Genomic DNA, 18,142 nt, shown 5'->3' with positions numbered 1-18,142 from the left:
CTCGAAGTTGAAGATTGAAGCGTGTACTGCGGTTGAAATTCCACTACGGAATGAATATGGATTCCATAGAATTGTAGGCTCGTGCACCTTGCGTTTTATCAATCAACCTGATTTAGATATCGCATTATCTGGATCAATTTCACTGTTTTGTAATGTAATGACTTGCTCGTGACTGTGTTGGATATATCAGTCTGGTAAGTCACCATCGATAACAAGAGTGGATAAGAATACGTTAAAACATTTTGCGGTGGACTTGCGGATTGACCTTTGTTTTGGGTGCCTACATTCACGGGAATTCCATTTTAAAAAGCGATATCCACGGGGGGCTGTTATCTACATAGGAAATATTTGTTTAAAATTAAATGTAGTATCTCGTGGAAAGGTTAATGTTCTAATAAAGACAGCAAAGTTACGGTTGATACTACATTGTTGTGTTATGAATGGTGTGGTACAGTTATGGCATAATCACAAGCAAATTGATATTTTTCCGCTCTCATACGCTCTCAATATCACGCGTGATATTGGAGCAAAATATCATGCTTGATATTGATTTTACATATTGTGATATTATTGTGAGACTATTCACAACGTGCAAAAATCAAGCTGAGAGTTGAATCGACGCAAAAATGATTCCGTTGCACCTCGTTTTCTTAGAAAGAGAAGGTATAATAATGCTATCTCTTTTTTCTATTCACCGATGGCAGACACGTTATGCCGTTATGGAAGTTTCGGTTGCGTTCGAGTGTAAAGCCAAAATCATGTAACTCAATCTCACCACAGTTTGGTGAGATTTGCAGCTGGTGAGTTTTGTTAGCTTGATATTCTTAGCTACAATATCACAGCTTGCAATATCAACCGCAGTTGTTTGCTTGTCGATTTTTGTCTACGAACATCAAGCGTGATCTTGTTCTTTGGTGAGCTTTGATTTTTTGATATTTTTCCAACACTGGTGTGGTAAGAGCAGTAGTTTTGTAGTTTTGTTTTTCTCTCACTTTGCATCTCATTTCGTATTACCGGAATGATCCGTAACAAGCCTGAATTCGATCGCAATTGCCCATACACATCTTTCTTAGCACACAATGAATCCTCCTCTTCCAGTTATTTAAAAACACTTTCTCGTATATGACTTTACCACTCTCGAGCAGAGCCTATTGTAAACTCTCATGGTGTGGTAAGTATAAGTCCTGCAAGATTGGACTCTGGCATGTACCGGAAGATCTTATGAGAAAAGTTTGAATTCCTCGGCCACGATCCACGACTTTCAAAACTTCTGGTATTTGGTCATAGTGGAGCATGGTCCATGCGGATTACGCAGTAAAGATGTAAACGGTCACTGAAGTTAATCGTAATGGGGGATACCATCCCAAGTATCATTTTTGGTTTTATTTTTTTTAAATCCTCGATAAAACTTACAATGTTGCTTGGGATGGTAGCTCCAATTCAGTAACATTTATTGATTCTTTTCATCGACTTTATCTTTCGTTAATAACTTGGGTTCAGAAACGTTTTTTGTTGTATGTACTGAAAATAGCAGGGAATTTCTTAACATGGTCGTGAGGATGCAAAGAGAAAGTCAACGAAGAGAATCTGTCAATCTTACTTAGGACCTATTGCAGCTTGAATTTATTACAACACGTTGCTCGTTGAACATGAGTTCGCTGGCTAAGATCGGTATGCAAGAGATTTAAGGGTGTAAAAGTGCTCACAATCCGCTAGTGTTGGTGAGTTATTTGCCGTTAAAGTTCCGGAAGAATTTACTATTTTTCCATACTAAATACCAAACAAACAAATTTACGGACGAATTTGGACAGTTTTGGATTTGTTTCACACGATCGGACGGTGTATGTGGGTCACAAATAATTGGCTTAATTTACATCCTACACGCAGAACACATTTTACTTACATCCAACTTAAGGTTGGTTTTATTACATCCTCTGCCTATGTTTCATACAACAAATGTACTGAACACATTTTACTTACATCCAACTTAAGGTTGGTTTTATTACATCCTCTGCCTATGTTTCATACAATAAATGTACTGGCAGATCTTGCAATGGATTGCAGCGTACAAGCACGATTTTCCAGAATACATAAAGTCTGGAACGCGCAAAAATTGGTCAACTTCAATTTGGTGTATTTCTGAAACTGACCAAACATGAAATGCTGCATTTGAGTGTATATACAATGGTTGCTATGATGAGTTTTCACCGTTTGCTCTCTAGTTTTCAAAATGGCGTTCAAACAAGAGGAGCAGCGTGTCAAAATTTTGCTAGCGCAGCAAGAGAATCCGACGTTCTCACACGCCAATTTGGCAAAATTGCTGGATGTGGCCAAATCGACCGTGAAAAACGTTTTAAAAGTGTTCGGGGAATGTCTCTCGACCGCCAGGAAGCCTGGAAGCGGCGGTAATCGTAATCCGGACGTGGCAGCGACAACGAAGATGGTGGCGGTGAAATATAAGCGGAATCCTAACCTCTCCATCCTGGATGTCGCTGTCAAGCTAAATGTCTCCCATACTACTGTGCAGCGGTCCAAGAAACGTGCCGGGTTTCCGACGTTTAAGAAGGTGAAGGTGGCGAACCGAGATAACAAACAAAACACGTCGGCAAAGCAGCGATCCCGAAAGCCGTATACGAATCTGCTCACAAAGTTCGACTGCGTCGTCATGGACGACGAAACTTATGTGAAGGCGGATTTCAAGCAGCTTCCGGGACAGGAGTTTTATACCGGAACCATCAATGAAGAGATCTACGTCCAGGAGTGCCAGGAAAAGCGACTGCTACCATTCCTACAGCAACATGATAGACCTGTGCTTGATGAGCTGCGACTATGGGAAAAAAGCAATCGAGTGGTACGATGCGAATAACGTGGTTGTGGTACCCAAAGACCACAACCCTCCCAACTCCACCCTATCGAACGGTATTGGGCCTTGGTCAAACGGAATTTAAAAAAAAAAAACTAATAAATCCATGGAAAACGAGCAGCAGTTTAAATCTATCTGGTGTTCGGCGGGGAAAAAGGTCGATGAGACCAATGTGCAAAATTTAATGGAAGGGGTTAAGTGGAAGGCACAACAGTTCGGATTTGGCAAACCAAAAGAATAAACGAACATTTTTGACGTAGGACTACGTCTGTGATTTCTATATGGGGGTACACATTGTGAAAACCGAAAATGGAACATGTTACACAATTAGGAAAGATTTTTAACGTTAATAACTCAGCTGCCCCTAGACCAACTTCAATAATATTATCACTTATCGATCAGATATATTTCTACGCATCTGTTAAATTTAAGACTTTTTCATTTTTCAAAATTTTACTATTGAAAATTGCACGAATGTGCAACTGTTGCTATGATAATTAAAATTATCACCGATTGCTTCTGAAAAAGCGATTTCCCTAACACAGATTTGAAAGTTGAATTCCATCCGGACTCACCAAAAGGTGTTTATTAAATCACCGCGTGGTGAGTGGTGGTGTTCTCCAGCACATAACGAAAGGCTCCCCGAAAGCAGATAGCTACCAAGGCTGACCTCAACCGCTGATCGGATTCAGTTTCTATCACCGTGTGTGGTGGTGTCCGGTCGTCGGCATCAGCAGCAGCAGTGCTGTCGGCGCGTGGCGTTGAACATTGTTCTCCAGTACACAACGAAAGGCTGCCTGCAAGCAGTGAGCTGCAGCCCGCATGAGCATCCATAGAAGGAGGAAGAGGCTGCACCGCTATTGATTGGAATCAGTAGCCTTTCGTGAGTCGCTGTAGGCCATCTATGTCAATCTCGTCATATGAATAGAAAGAACCCCGCTCAAATTCATATGCCTACACAACATACAAGCTCCTGCTGCACAATTAAGATTTATTATATAAGGCCACGTAGTCCTACACAGTGCTGTGTATTATCATAACGGTTATTGTACCTTGACGGTCATCCTCGTATAACCGTCACATCTCAGAAATGACGAGCATATCACTTGGAAACACCTCTACCTCACTAGACCGTCTTCATAAAAGCCATCCATGACAGTTAGATTAAATGGTAAGGAGAGAGTAGCAAAATCATTCACGCACTGATCGTCTCTGGTGGGCATTTATAAGTGGGAAGTGAGAATAATGCTCACTCATTTTCCTGTTTTTGCTAAAAGTTGTGGAGTTCAGAACATACGAAACATTTTGAAGAAAACGTTGGATTTTCATTTTCCTTGTAACAAATAAATATGTGGGTGCTATTACGTTACAATGTCGAAAAATATCCGTTTATCTTCAAAAATTCAATTTCTTAACATGCAAATTAAAGCCACCTTTTTTTTATGATCCATCGGCAATATCAATTCTATTTTACGTACGCGTCATTGTTTACGATGCTTAATAAATCTCAAAACTTGCACAACTCACAATTAATAATTTCGGAGGCGAACCAGCCTAAGGCTGAAAGCCTCATAAATAAAGCTAAATTAATTAATTAATCAATTAATCATTTTGTTCGAACATTTTCTACAGAGATGGCGCTGTTCCGCTGGTAGGAAGTGATGAAAATCCCCATATAAAAATTGAGAGAAGTGGGAATAATTCGCTTTCGGTGCATATTCAGGTCAAAAAAGGTGAACGACAACCTAAAGAAATTAATCAGGGACTTTGTAGTTCATTTTCTTTGCAGCTACAATTAAATAAAAATGATTTTTCCCCATACAGTTTTACCTGATTTACTACCAGCTCCCAGAGAGCCAAAACATTCAAATTTGTGAGACAAAATTTGCTCTCCCGACCTCAATCTCTCTACATCTCAAGTTTAGATGCTCAACAAATATCACACTAGCTAATAAATCTTCGAAAAATCTTCTTGCATTTATCGCATCTACTTGCATCGCGCATCATCTTTTTGCCGGAAATCTTTAGAATCATCATCAATCTTCTTTCTATCTACTCAGCGTGCGCGCAGCTAGCCACAGCAAAACACAATCTTTTCTGCATCGTAGATAGAGTCGTCCCCCTCGCTACATGCCATGTATTTTGTTGACACTCGTTTTGTGATTTCCCTTTCACATATTACAAAAGAGAGTACCTGACACTACAAAACATGTCTGGTACCTCTATTTATGCATTTGCTTTAACATTTGAAATCCCTCCTTTTTTACATATTCTGCGCAAAAGATACTTTATGCCCCGCCCCATACATACAATTCGGCGGGATATGCTGTGAGGGATGAGCTATTTTGTGTGCAGAATGTGTAAAAAAGGAGGGACTTCGAATAATAATCTAAATGCATATATAGAGGTATCAGAGATGTTTTGAACTGCAGTGTCCTCTGTGAACAATTATAAGAAAGCAGATTGTGTGTAGTTTCTGATAGATGTCACCGCAAACAACAGCTGTGACATCTGATGGAACATGAATGCAGAAGCTTGACAAAATGATTAATTACTGGTTATGATATGATTGTATAACGCAGGATAAGACTATTTTAAGCAACATTCTGCAATTGAGCGCTAATATCTCGCGATCAGAACATTTTAGCGATACATCTCTCCAAACATTTCTCGGTACATCTTTTATCTACGGATTGAAAAAAAAATGATTAAATGTTGCGAGATTTCGTGCGTTTTGTGAACGTACATCCATAATTTTGCCTAAGAAAATGGGGCATTTCTGTGGTGGAAAAATTGTGATTTCCATTTCAGAATGTAGTACCTGTTGATAACAGAAGGAATTACATGAATCCACTCCTGAAACTCCTGGATCAGTCCTGCTCCTTTGCAAACCAGTCATTGAGATGATCCCGAAAAGTATGGTCGCAAATTTTCTCCGGCTCATTAATAGAAAAAAATGTCATCTCAAAAAGAAAACCACGATGTTTTGTTTTGATAGAATCTAATATAGTTTTGTATATAAACCTTTCGATACTTATTATACCTGTATGTACACAAAAACAAAAAATTGGTGTGTGATCGGATTAACAAAAAAACATAACATAAGTTAGTGGATGTTGGTGAAATTGGCTACCTAAGTTTTCCCTTAAATCGTTCACTCGAATATCAACTCGCATACATAGGCAATTGGAGCTAGGCCCAAATCCTGCAGCTTTCACAGACCCTTACTCTTTCGCAATAGTGGGACACCGATTCGGTAAATATTTGACAGTCGTGCAAGATTCCCTAATTGAATTTTCGCTAGAAAATCATCATGAACCATTTCGCTAGAGGTCGACAGATCCGCCTCGTACTCGATTCGCAAACGCAGTTTAATCAATATCCAGCGGATTGTTATGCGCAATTCCATTGTGAGCGCAGATATTCTTGGAAATCTGAGACATCTTGCCGCAATTTTTCACAAACGAGTCGGAATTAATTTTGCGAATGTTGACTCGCACTCGATCGGCTGCTTCGTGACACCAGGCCTGTGCCATCAGCACTTCATGCTCCGCTGACGGTAGATCCTTGTGAACAGCTCGAGATGCCCGCGATAGGACCACTGCCATCGCATACGTGTCGATAGCGGCATCGGCCAACCTGTTCAGCACGAACTGTTCCTCGACAATATTCTTTCCGTGCTTGATAAGCAGCGATTCAACCGCCTGACCAAAGATGTCGATACACTAGAAAAGGTTAAAAGAAAATAATGTTAAATTCAGTTTCCCAACCGTGACTTTTCCCTAAATACCTCAGAACAGTGCTTGGAAGCATCCTTGAGCTGATCGGCAACGAATGGTGTCAGATCAGTTCCACCGTAACCGATGCTACGAATTGCTCGCCGCGATCCTTCCTTGAAGATCAATCCCAAATTGGCTGCCGGATACTTTAATGCTTTCTGCAATTCTTTCAGGTGAGATCCTGCATACTGGATGCCCGTCAAAGCGACAAACAATCGCAGAATGTCGTTCGTTCCCTCGAAGATTCTGAAGATTCTCAAATCACGCATGAAACGTTCCACGCCAGCATCCTTCATGAATCCCATTCCACCCAGAATCTGGATCGTTTCATCACATACATACCACGCCGACTCCGAAGCAAACACCTTGGAGATGGCCGCCTCCAGATGGTAGTCCGTAGAGCCGGAGTCCATGTTTCCAGAGATCATATAGGCCATCGACTGAGTTGCGTAGTGGTGCATAGCCATGCGCGCCAACTTCTCCTGAATTCCACCGTACGTTTCCAACTTCCTACCGAACTGGACACGATTCGTAGCATGTTCGGTAGCCTTTTGAATGCAAACCCTCATGGTACCAGATAGAGTAGCAGCCATACCGAAACGTCCATTATTCAGGATATTCATAGCAACCTTGAACCCGTTGCCTTCTCCTCCCAGCACGTTCTCAATTGGGATCTTGCAATCTTCAAAGTAAACTTCAGCCGTATTGGAACACTTGATACCCATCTTGTTCTCCGGTGGGCCACTGGTAACACCACCAAATCCACGCTCGACAATGAATGCCGTCACCTTGTCCTTCTTCTGGCCGGTGCGAGGATCTTCAATCTCTGTCTGAGCAAAAACGGTCATTATATCGGCAATCCCTCCGTTGGATATCCAGATCTTGGACCCATTCAACACGAAGTGCTTGCCATCCGGAGTCTTCACCGCACGGCACCGAATGGAACCGGCATCCGAACCGGAACTCGGCTCGGTCAATGCAAAAGCAGCATAGATTTTTCCGGTAGAAACTTTCGGCTGGTATTTTTCCTTTTGTTCCTTCGTTCCGTACAGCAGAATTCCCTGTAGAGATAAGCGATAGAGGGCGTTTGAATGATTTAAAAATCAACAATCTCCTTATCGATTCATGTGATCGATGTATGTGTATACAAACAGAACGAGAGAGAACACGTGTTCGATACTCACTTTGAAACCGATACTTTGGTGGGCACCGATGCAGATTCCCAATCCCAGATCCTGTCCACCGATGATGTCGCACATCCGGGAGTACTGGGTGTTGTTCAAGCCCAGACCACCGTGCTCCGGAGGAACTTGCAGCGAAAAGGCCCCCAGTTCCCACAGGGCATCGCTAGTGGCCTCGTCGATACTGGCGGTCGTGTCGTTCTTGACCGGGTCGTTAACTTCCTGCAAGTTAAATAGATCATATTGAGACTATTGTATTTCAACGGAAGCATAGATATTGGTACGAACCTCGAAGAACCTATTAACGGGATCGACAAACGCTGCAATGTATTCCTTCTGGTCGGCATCTAGCACCTCCGGATAGGGGAAGACCTGAGACGGTTGAACCTCGCCGCGGAAGATGTTGGTTAGGAACGACATGTTGGGCTTCTTGTCGTCGTCGGTGGCGGCCGGGCGGCTTTCTTGGCGCTTTTGCGCTTTGGGAGCCGCAGAGAGGCATCTGTAATTAGGGCGAAAATATGATATCATAAAAGTAAGTCTAGAGTCTAATTTTTTGAAACATGGTGAATAGATATATTTTTTTAAACCGTGGCTGATGGTTGAACAGATGTTTATTGATTTATTGCTATAGTAGTTGTGGTCTTTATTGGAAGAGCCTGTATGAAGTAAGATTTGTTTTAGTAAAATGCTCGATTTTTAATTTTTTATCTAGTGGACGAATTTGAGTAAAACTAGTGGCAAAACTAATGAACTTTATTACGACTAAAAATGAGCGAAATTTCAAGAAGTTACGATCATTTTATTTCAAGAATTGCTCTAAATTTTTGTAAACTTATCCTTATATGCCCAATACTGAGCCAATAATTGATAAATGTATGCTGAGTCAGCTGCCAGAAATTCAGAGACATATCTTCTTATCTTGTGCTTTTAGAGCCGTTTTTTTTTCTAAAATTTAAGTACAGCTGTACGATCCATTTTAAAGATACACTGTAAGTGTCCCGTACATAAATACATACATTTCGAAGGCTAGCATTTTTTGACAATGTTTCACTAGCAACCAAAACATGCATTCGTATTGTGCAGATGCCGCATTGTTCTAAGAAATATTGAATAACAGGAGTTTTTACAAGCCAGCCATGGCGATTACACCATGAGTAACCAGATCCAAAACTATTTATTTCTAATCAATATTAAGTGGACTTAGACATTTCGATCTACGTGCTCTACGTGCTCACGAAGATGCATAAGAGAATTTTTGGAACTCCCATGCAGATTACTAGGCGCTTAAAGGGTGTCCACGATGAAATTGCCACACACAAAATTGATTCGCAAAATTCGAGTTTTCATCCGATTGCCATCAAATTTTCAGGGATTGAGAAATAACTATTAAACTTCATTTTACCATTTTACTCGTATTTTATATACAGTCCATACGCAAATGCCCGCACCTTGGCCTTAACCCCGGCCATAAGATTCTGCACAACCTGTGAATCAACCGTTTTTTGCATGTAAACCCATACTTTCTTCAGTTCCTCGACTGTCTTCACTACCTTAGGTCGTTTAAGAAGGTGTTGCTTCATAATCGCCCAGTACTTCTCGATGGGGCGGAGCTCCGGAGTGTTGGGAGGGTTGAACATTTTCGGCACGAAATTGACCTTATTGTCCGCATACCACTTCAGCACGTCCTTGGAGTAGTGGCATGAGGCCAACTCCGGCCAGAAGATTGTTGGGACGTTGTGGGCCTTCAGGAGAGGAAGCAGCCGCTTCTGGAGGCACTCTTTTCTGTACACCTGTCCGTTCATCGTGTCCTGGGTCACGAAAGGTGCACTCCGCTTCCCGCACGTGCAGATGGCTTGCCAAACCAGGAATTTCTTCGCAAATTTGGACATCTTCTGAGCGCGGACATGCTCCGGAACGCTGAACTTATCCTTGGCCGTGAAAAACAGGTTGCCGGGGATCTGTTTGAAGTCGGCCTTCACATATGTTTCGTCGTCCATGATGCAGCATTCAACTTTCGTCAGCATGTTGAGGTACAGCTTCCTGGCACGGGTTTTGGCGGACTTGTTCTGCTTCTCGTCGCGATTAGGGGCCTTTTGTACCTTGAACGTTCGAAGCCCAGCCTTAGTTTTGGCCTTTTGGACAAAACTTCGGCTTAGGTGCACCTTCTTAGCCACATCCCTAACGGAGGCGTTCGGATTTCGGTTGAAGGCCCCAACTACGCGGTTGTGATATATGTCTATTGAGTAGTCCTCCAGTTTTCTACTAACGTAGCACTAACCAGATTTAAATAAAATGCTCCATTTTCAAAATAAAAGCATTTTAAGATTGCACTCGTATACCTCTCCGTGGAAAATTTTGAAACCATCATCACTTTCATTGCCAACGCATATAATCGCTTTGAATCGCTTCTACTATGTTGTCGGCCTCAGAGTCAGAAGACGTATTCAGAGGGCAAGAACAGAAGCAGACAGAGAGGAACGTAGAGGAATGTTCCGAGCACACAAACGAGAGATAAAGACGAAGTCACCAACGAGCAATTCGTAGCAGTGCCTGACGCCTGCTGGATACACTCGGAAAACTCTTGGAGAGGATCATCCTAAACAAGCTGACGAAATGCACGGAGAGTGAGCAAGCATTGTTGGAGAAACAGTTCGGATTTCGAAAAGAAAGAGCAAAAGTGGATGCAATTCGGACAGTTGTCGAGAAAGCCGAGAAAGCGTCGAAACAGAAGTGTAGAGGAGATCGATATTGCACCGTGATAACGATCGACGTTAAGAATGCGTTCAACAGATCCAGCTGGGAGGCCGACGCTACTTCCAGAACCGGGTTCTGATCTACGAGCCAAATATGGGACAGAAATCGATTTGGTGGGAATTCCACAATGCTCCATCCTTGGTTCAACGCTCTGGAACGTGATATAAAAAGGCGGTCTAACGCTGAAGCTACCCAAGCGAGTTGAGGTCGTTGGTTTTGCGGACGACGTCTTACGGTAACAGGCAAGACGCTGGAATAGATGGAAATGTTGGCGGTCGTCATGATTGGAGACCTAATGCATGGAGCGAAGCTGCAGATAGCCCACAACAAAAGCTAGGTGGTATTGATCAGTAACTTTAAAGCGCTGCAGCGGTCAGAAATTACCGTTGGGGAGCACGCAATAAACGTGTTGAAATGCCTGGGAGTGATGGTCGACGATCGTTTGGATTCAATAGCCACGTAGAATACGCCTACGAGAAGGCAGCGAAGGCCATCAACGCGGTAGCCAGAATCATACCGAACATCTCGGGACCAAGCAGTAGCAAGAGACGGCTCCTGGCTAGTTGATACTTAGATATGGAGGTCCAGCCTTGGCTGCCGCGCTGAAAACCAAGCGGAATTTAAGGAAACCGAACAGTACGTACCGGTTCAACAAACCGTATGCAAACTTTTCGAGACGTTTGGTGTACTCTTTGTTGTAAGAATAGTAAACAGATATCAGTAATTCAAATAACAGTGGATAAATAATGGTTAAACTAGATTTCAAAATCATTTTGATTGTTAAAATATTGAAAAAGAAAATTTCCGATTCTGTCAGTTTCCGTTTTTGTCAGCCTAAAATTCCAGATAAGGCTGACAAAACCGGGAAAGTACCGTAGTGCAGGGCAGTTTGATAAACTTCAGAAAAATTCAATTCCTTAACTTCAAGAAGATCCAGGAACTGAAGTTTCAAGAAATTCAGGGATGTTCCGATAGCTTTAGGTACACACTCAGTTTTTTCTACCGAGCTCGGCTGTGGAAATCTCGGCAAAAAAGTTTCACTGAGATCTCAGCAAAAGTGACATTTGATTGCTGAGTCTCGGATAATGCTTAGCTTAATCTCAGAAAACAAATGAAATGTTTGCTGAGATCTCAGTGAAACTTTTTTTTGCCGAGATTTGCACAGCCGAACTCGGTAGAAAAAACTAAGTGTGTATGTTTAAAAATATTAAGTAATGACCAACAACCTTTGGAACACTTCTGAGAACTTCAGGTTAAACTTCATAAACATTGTGGGAACTTGACAGATGTTCAAAAAAGAACTTTAAAAAATGTAAGAGCTGTCTAGTATTTTTATTCAGGAAAATTATTGGGAACCTTCAAGAAGCTTTGATTGGTGTATGAAAGTTTCAATAACTCGAAAGCAGTTCCGAAAATTTCAAAATATTTCTAAAAATTTTAAGATCATCCAGAACTCCGGGGACGTTTAATGGCCTTAAAGGATAAGTACCGACAGCTTCAGTGTTGTTAGAGACCTTCAGGCCAGTTCTTTTTACTTAAGGAAAATTGCAGGAACTGTGCGGAAGTTACGAAAACTTTAGCGAATTTTAAAGATCTTTAAGAAAGTTACGTGACCTTTTGTTTTAAATGGCCTTTCCTACCACTTGAACTTTGCAGTTTAAAAATCTTTTGATATTGTTTTTTTTCTAGAACCTTGAGAAAATAGGATCTTACTTCTGCTCAGCTTGAAAAATGTGGAGCATCATTTTCTTAAAATCGCTGGTCGTTCCAAAACTGCTCGTGCTTCCAGAGATTTCGACAGTGAGCATGGCGTATACGCGATGATCGATTCTCTTCATCGCTTTTCTCTTTGCATTGCTACAGCTAAACGTAATAATTTTCTAGAATTTGTTCAATGCAGTACTATAACAGGTTGTACTGGCTATCAAAAGCACCAGCAAACGCACAAAATACAGTTTACAAACTCAGACAAATACAGTTTATTAAATTCAGGAAAACAGCGCAAGCCTTCAAGAAGTTCCGAAGATTTCAGGAACATCATCAGGAAAATAGTGAAAACTTCAGGGATGTTCCAAGAACTTTTTTTCCTTTGAATTTGTATTCCGTCGATCTTGTTTTCCGTGCTGAGCACCAAAGCTACCGACGCCAGTCAGCTCCCACACCTGGACCCTACCTATCGACCTATCAACTCATGAACCGGGGACCAACGGTACCGTACAATTAAATTTCAATCTTAAATCAAATCCAATCCAATTCCAATACAAATGCAAACCCAACTTCAATTAAGATCCATTTTTAATTAAACACGAATATAATCCAAATCCAAACAATATTCAATCAAAGTCAAAATCTAAATACAATTCCATTCTAATCTATTCTAAGAAACAGAAAAATATCCTTATCCAAATCCACAACCAATCCAAATCACTCTCCCATCCAAATATAATCCATAAACAATCCATATTCATTAAAATTTCAAACCAATTTCAATCTAAATCCAATCCCAACACAAATTCATTTCAATTCCCCCACAATTCCGATACAATTTCAATCTAAATCCATTTAAAAATTAACTCGAATCCAATCCAATCCATGTCCAAATCAAAACTAATTCAAATAAAAATCCAATGCCGATTTAATCCATTAAAACTCAAGGATGTATAATATCCAATCTAATCTAATCATACACGAAAATAATCCACAGCTAAATCCAATCCAGTTTCCAAATTCGATCCTAAACTAATCTAAATCCAATGCAAATCCATTCCCAATCCCATGCAAATCCAAATTAAAGCAAATCCAATGAAAATCCAATCCGAAACCATTCCTAATTAAATCCAATCCAATACAAGTTAAATCAAAATCCAGTTCAACATCCTATCCAAATCGAACATTAAATCATTTCGAATCAGTTCTAAATCCAATCGTAAACCATTGCAAACCAGCGACGCCGGTGGTGTAGTGGTAAGCGTGATTGACTCTCGCCCAAAAGGCCTGGGTTCACACCCAGTCGGCGCCGCCAGATTTTCGGAGGAATAAAATCTCTGATCACGTCTTCCTTCGGAAGGGAAGAAAAGCCATTGGTCCCCGGTTCATGATTTGAAAGGTCGATAGGTAGGGTCCAGGTGCAGGAGCTTCCTCCCTGGCGTCGGTAGCATCGGTACTCAGTACGGAAAACATGATCGACGGAAAACAAATAAAGGAAAAAAAGAAAAAAAAACATCCCAAAATCAATTCTTAATCTTAATTTAAATCTAACATAAAACCAATCTTTAGAAAGTATTAAATAAAATGCAAAACTTATACAAATACTATGCCAATATAATCAAAATCCGTTTTAAATCCGTTCCAAATCCAACACAAATCCCATCCAAATACAAACACACATGTAATCAAATTCTAAGCCAAATATATTCCAAATCCAACCCAATTCCAATCCAAATCCAATTCAAATCAAATACAAATGTAATCCAAATTAGGTCCAATCCAAATCCACTTAAAGTCAAATTCAATCCAATCCAAATTCAGTTAACTCTTCATTGCTCATGTCCGCCATTAGGTGGGGTGAATTTTAAGAGCTTGGACAAACAAAAATCTAATTTTTTAACAAGTGTTGTGCCAATGGTTGGAAATATACACTATTTAACATTTACATGAACATTTGGAATAAATTGGATACAAAATAATTCTGTTAAATAATGTTGAAAAATATGATCTATGATTTTCAGAAGAAAAAAATTATTTCTTTGAACTTCAAAACGAAAATTCCAAAATGGAGATTGCACAAATTTTCATGAAGTTAGGGCTAGACATTTTAAGAATTTGCTCATGAGTTCCAGCTTCAGCTGGTAAAGTTTGGTTAACATGGGCGCAATCGTTATTGAAAAAATTGAAACAATTAAAGATCATTGTTTTTTTTTTTACAAAAACTACTCTAGGCAAGCAAAAATGATGAAGATCGAAATAATTTTGATCATTATTTCATATTGCCCAGGCTTAAAAAAAGAATGCAGAATAAATACAAAGCACATTCATTCTATATCCTATTTAACTCCTGTTTCAATTGAATCAAAATCTAAATAAAATCAATCCAAAACAATTCCAAATCAAATTCTATTGCAATTCTTAATCCAGCCCAAGTCCAATCCAAAACCTATCCAAATCCAATTAATTTCAAATCAAATCCAAACATATTTTGAATAAAATCTAAATCCAATCCAAATCGAGTAAGATGTTATGCCTCAGAATATCCCGGCGGCGCCGACTGGGATTGAACAAAAGCCTGCTGGGGTGCCGCTATTATAACTTTAACGAACTTTACGAAGGATTAGAGAACTTCAGGGCGGTCCTATTTACTGCACGAAAATTTAGAGAATCTCAAAAAAATGAAAGGAACTTCTGAAAACATTTGGTAATTTACTTGAACAAACTGTAGGAACATAAGAAAAGTTCCCAGAGCTTCTGGAAATTTGCGGGTATTTCTGGGAAGCTTCAAGAATTTCAAGGCGGTTGCATTAGCTTCAGAAAAACTGCAGTAGAACTTCCAGGAAGTTGAGAAAACTTCAGAGATATTTAGAGAACTTGAGAAAATAGTAAAATATTTGAAGAAGTTCCAAAAAGCTCAGAGAAGCTATGTTTAGAGATCTTCAGGAAAGCGCAAATCTTAAAAGCAGTTCCACTAAATTTAGTGATATTCCGAGAATTTCTAGGCTTTAGGGGAAGTAAAAAGAACAGTAAGGGCATGTTCCAAAAATGTCAGGATAATGTTAATAACCTTTAAAAAGATCTCGAAATTTCAGATGAATGGCCGGAAAATTGCCGGTACGTTAAAGAAGTTTCGAGAACTTCGTGTCAACTTAGGGAGCTTCAGAGAAGCACCAAAAACTTCATGGATGGTCTTAGTTCCCAACGAACAATTTTAGCTGCAGATCAGCCTTATATAGCTATAAACAGGCTTATTCAGCATTTAGCCTGCTCAATGGTTTGTTAGGAAGCTTAGAAATATTTCAGATTTTCAAAAATGTTAGGTAAGCTTCAAGGAAGATCAAAGATCTTCAGGCAGTTCAATTAACTACCGGAAATAGTATAATCTTTTAAAAACTTCTGAGAAATTCAGGGAAGCCTAGAGAATGTCTGGAAAGTTTAGAGCACTTAATGGCAGTTCCAATAGCTTCAAGGAAGCATCGAACACATCAAGAAAGTCTAGTCTTCTGATAGGGGCGCATGGATTTGAGGTGGTTGGGGGGCACTCACATGAAAAATCACTTGGTAAAGAGATCTACATTTACCATGACAGCACTAGATGTTTATCGATGTGCCCAATCTTTAGATCTATAGTCCAACATTCAAACCATTTCCCCTATATGGAATAAATTGAAAACTAAGATTGTTTTTTTTAACCTATTATAAGATCTATTAAAGTATTTTAATTTCACCTTTTCGCGGTACGTTACGGGATGTAAGATCTACCGCCGATTCCTAGTACTAAGTACTTCAAACAAGGGGCACAGTATTTTCTAGTAATCAAAGGAACACATCTTGTCCTTGTTACTATTTATGCCTTGTAGTGACAAGTCCTTGGGTTGCCTGGACCGAGGATAATCTTGAATCAAGGAAAAAATGAGTTAGTTAGTCTTCATCTATGTGATTCCTAATATTCTATTCGTTGTTCCCTAGTTTGAAGTGGTTAAGACTAGTGTTCTGATGCATGGTCATTATCGGTGTTATTGCATATTAATTTTGTTGCTAAGGAATCCAAATTGACTACCAAAGGGGTGTTCTTTTGGAGGGTGCTCTCACTCTTCGAAGGGTATAAATAGCGGGACATTTCAAATAGACACCCCTATTCTGTATTTCGTTTCGAACGAAATTCTCATACAAAAAAATATTTTTTTGTATGAGAATTTCGTTCGAAACGAAATACAGAATAGGGGTGAGAATCTATTCTTGCGATGAAGGAAAAATAATAACTGTATCAAACCCGAATACTTCATCATTTCTTGATAGTGATGCACTATACTAATAGACATGCACTATACTAATAGATCGCAGTGGTTTTTATCTCCCGAACAGAGCAAAAAAAAACCTATCGCGTTTTGGTAGCAGGTAGCAAAATTGTGACAATGAAACTCTTAGATCGTACTTCCTAATGCCAATGGTCTTATCATTGCGATGGATAGAAAAATACGATAAGGAAAATAGGTTATTGTTGCTCAATTGCTATGGCATAATTGATAATGAAGAAAGCCTTGACCATATATAAGTTTTATCGCATACCTGCAATAGGCATAAAAATTCCACTTTTATGCACATTTAATGCTCAATAAGACATTACTCATGCTTTCTACAGTAATCCTTCCACTACTATCTCTGGGATGACCTTTGATCACTACAAACCGGACAAGTCCGAGATAGCGGTGCGCTTAGCCAGTCAACAGACAAGCTAGACGAGCACAGCTGAGCGTAATATGTAACCATCTACCTATACGGCTTAACTCGATTGCTGAGATGTACGTCCTCATCGTCATCATTGGTAGGCGCAGTCACACATACCAGCAAACGGTTGTTTACGCAAATTGAAGCAATCGAGACGAGAGTCCAAAGTCTAATGTTTATTTACTGTCGAGGAAGATTTTAAATTTGGCACCTACCAACCAAGGCATTTAAATTATTATATAGGTTATTCACACGCATTGATAACTTATAGATTACGATCTATATATGCATGTAAATACTCACGACACGCTGAATTGTTATGAAAGAATTGCGTGAAACCCCTTGTTCACATGGAACAAAGAGCCAATTCCACTGAACATATATAGGTAACGTGGAACTTACCTTCGAAGTTCGATGGCATTCAACCGCTGGCCATTGCGAATCGCAACTTGTCCCAATCGAAACATTTCCGCTTGTCGAAACTTTCGGTGACGTGCACAATTATTAATAAGCACAAATGAAAATTAAAAATAAATCACACTTCTTAAACCACTGCACAACGATAGGCAAAAATATTTTTCCTGCTTGCTAGTGAGATAGAGCACCACTAATCACTGAGTATATTTGTATGACCGAGTACGTATTTACTTTACGGGCTCTTTGACAAGAATGACGGATCGGCTTTGAAGTAATGTAGATTTTATGGAAGCTGAAGCTTTCCTGTGAAAGTTTGTCAACTATCGTGTTCAGCATCCGAGATCCCCTCGGCGCGGTGAAGCAGTTTTCGTTCATCTGATGCGTTACCGTTGTCGGTGGGCAATGAACACGGTGAACACATTGAAGCGATAATCATTTGATTGGACTGTTGAATTAATCCAATAGGATTATTTTATCCACGTTATCTTATTGGTAATTAATCACGGTTTCCCTGTTCAGGTATTTTTTTTTAAGTTTGCGTACTGTAAATCAGAAAAAAAAAACATACCGAACATTCAGTTATTCGTTACAAAACTACTACAGTAACTTTCGCTACAAACTACTGAATACACAAAAAAGTAAAATAAAGTGTGAATAGTAAAATAAAGTGTGAATAGTAAAATAAAGTGTGAATAGTAAAATAAAGTACCGAG

General features: G+C 39.9%; 1 protein-coding gene across 1 annotated transcript; it reads right to left on the bottom strand.

Annotated features, from left to right (window-relative positions):
• Positions 1-5,847: 5,847 nt before the first annotated feature.
• Positions 5,848-17,678, bottom strand: LOC135714926 (very long-chain specific acyl-CoA dehydrogenase, mitochondrial-like). Its single transcript, XM_065238322.1, has 5 exons — positions 17,415-17,678; positions 8,112-8,322; positions 7,827-8,045; positions 6,654-7,703; positions 5,848-6,588 (listed from the first exon to the last, which is right to left on the bottom strand). Exons 1-5 carry the CDS (start codon positions 17,477-17,479, stop codon positions 6,235-6,237), a joined length of 1,899 nt encoding a protein of 632 aa, XP_065094394.1. The 5' UTR covers positions 17,480-17,678; the 3' UTR covers positions 5,848-6,234.
• Between the last annotated feature and the right edge of the window lie 464 nt (positions 17,679-18,142).

This window comes from Ochlerotatus camptorhynchus, unplaced genomic scaffold (assembly GCF_037179485.1).
Source record: "Ochlerotatus camptorhynchus isolate MF236.1 unplaced genomic scaffold, CSIRO-AGI_Acam_v1.1 ptg000764l, whole genome shotgun sequence".
Taxonomy (NCBI): domain Eukaryota; kingdom Metazoa; phylum Arthropoda; class Insecta; order Diptera; family Culicidae; genus Ochlerotatus; species Ochlerotatus camptorhynchus.
The sequence above is the reverse complement of the archived record's forward strand: the minus strand, read 5'-3'. Positions and strand labels throughout refer to the sequence as shown.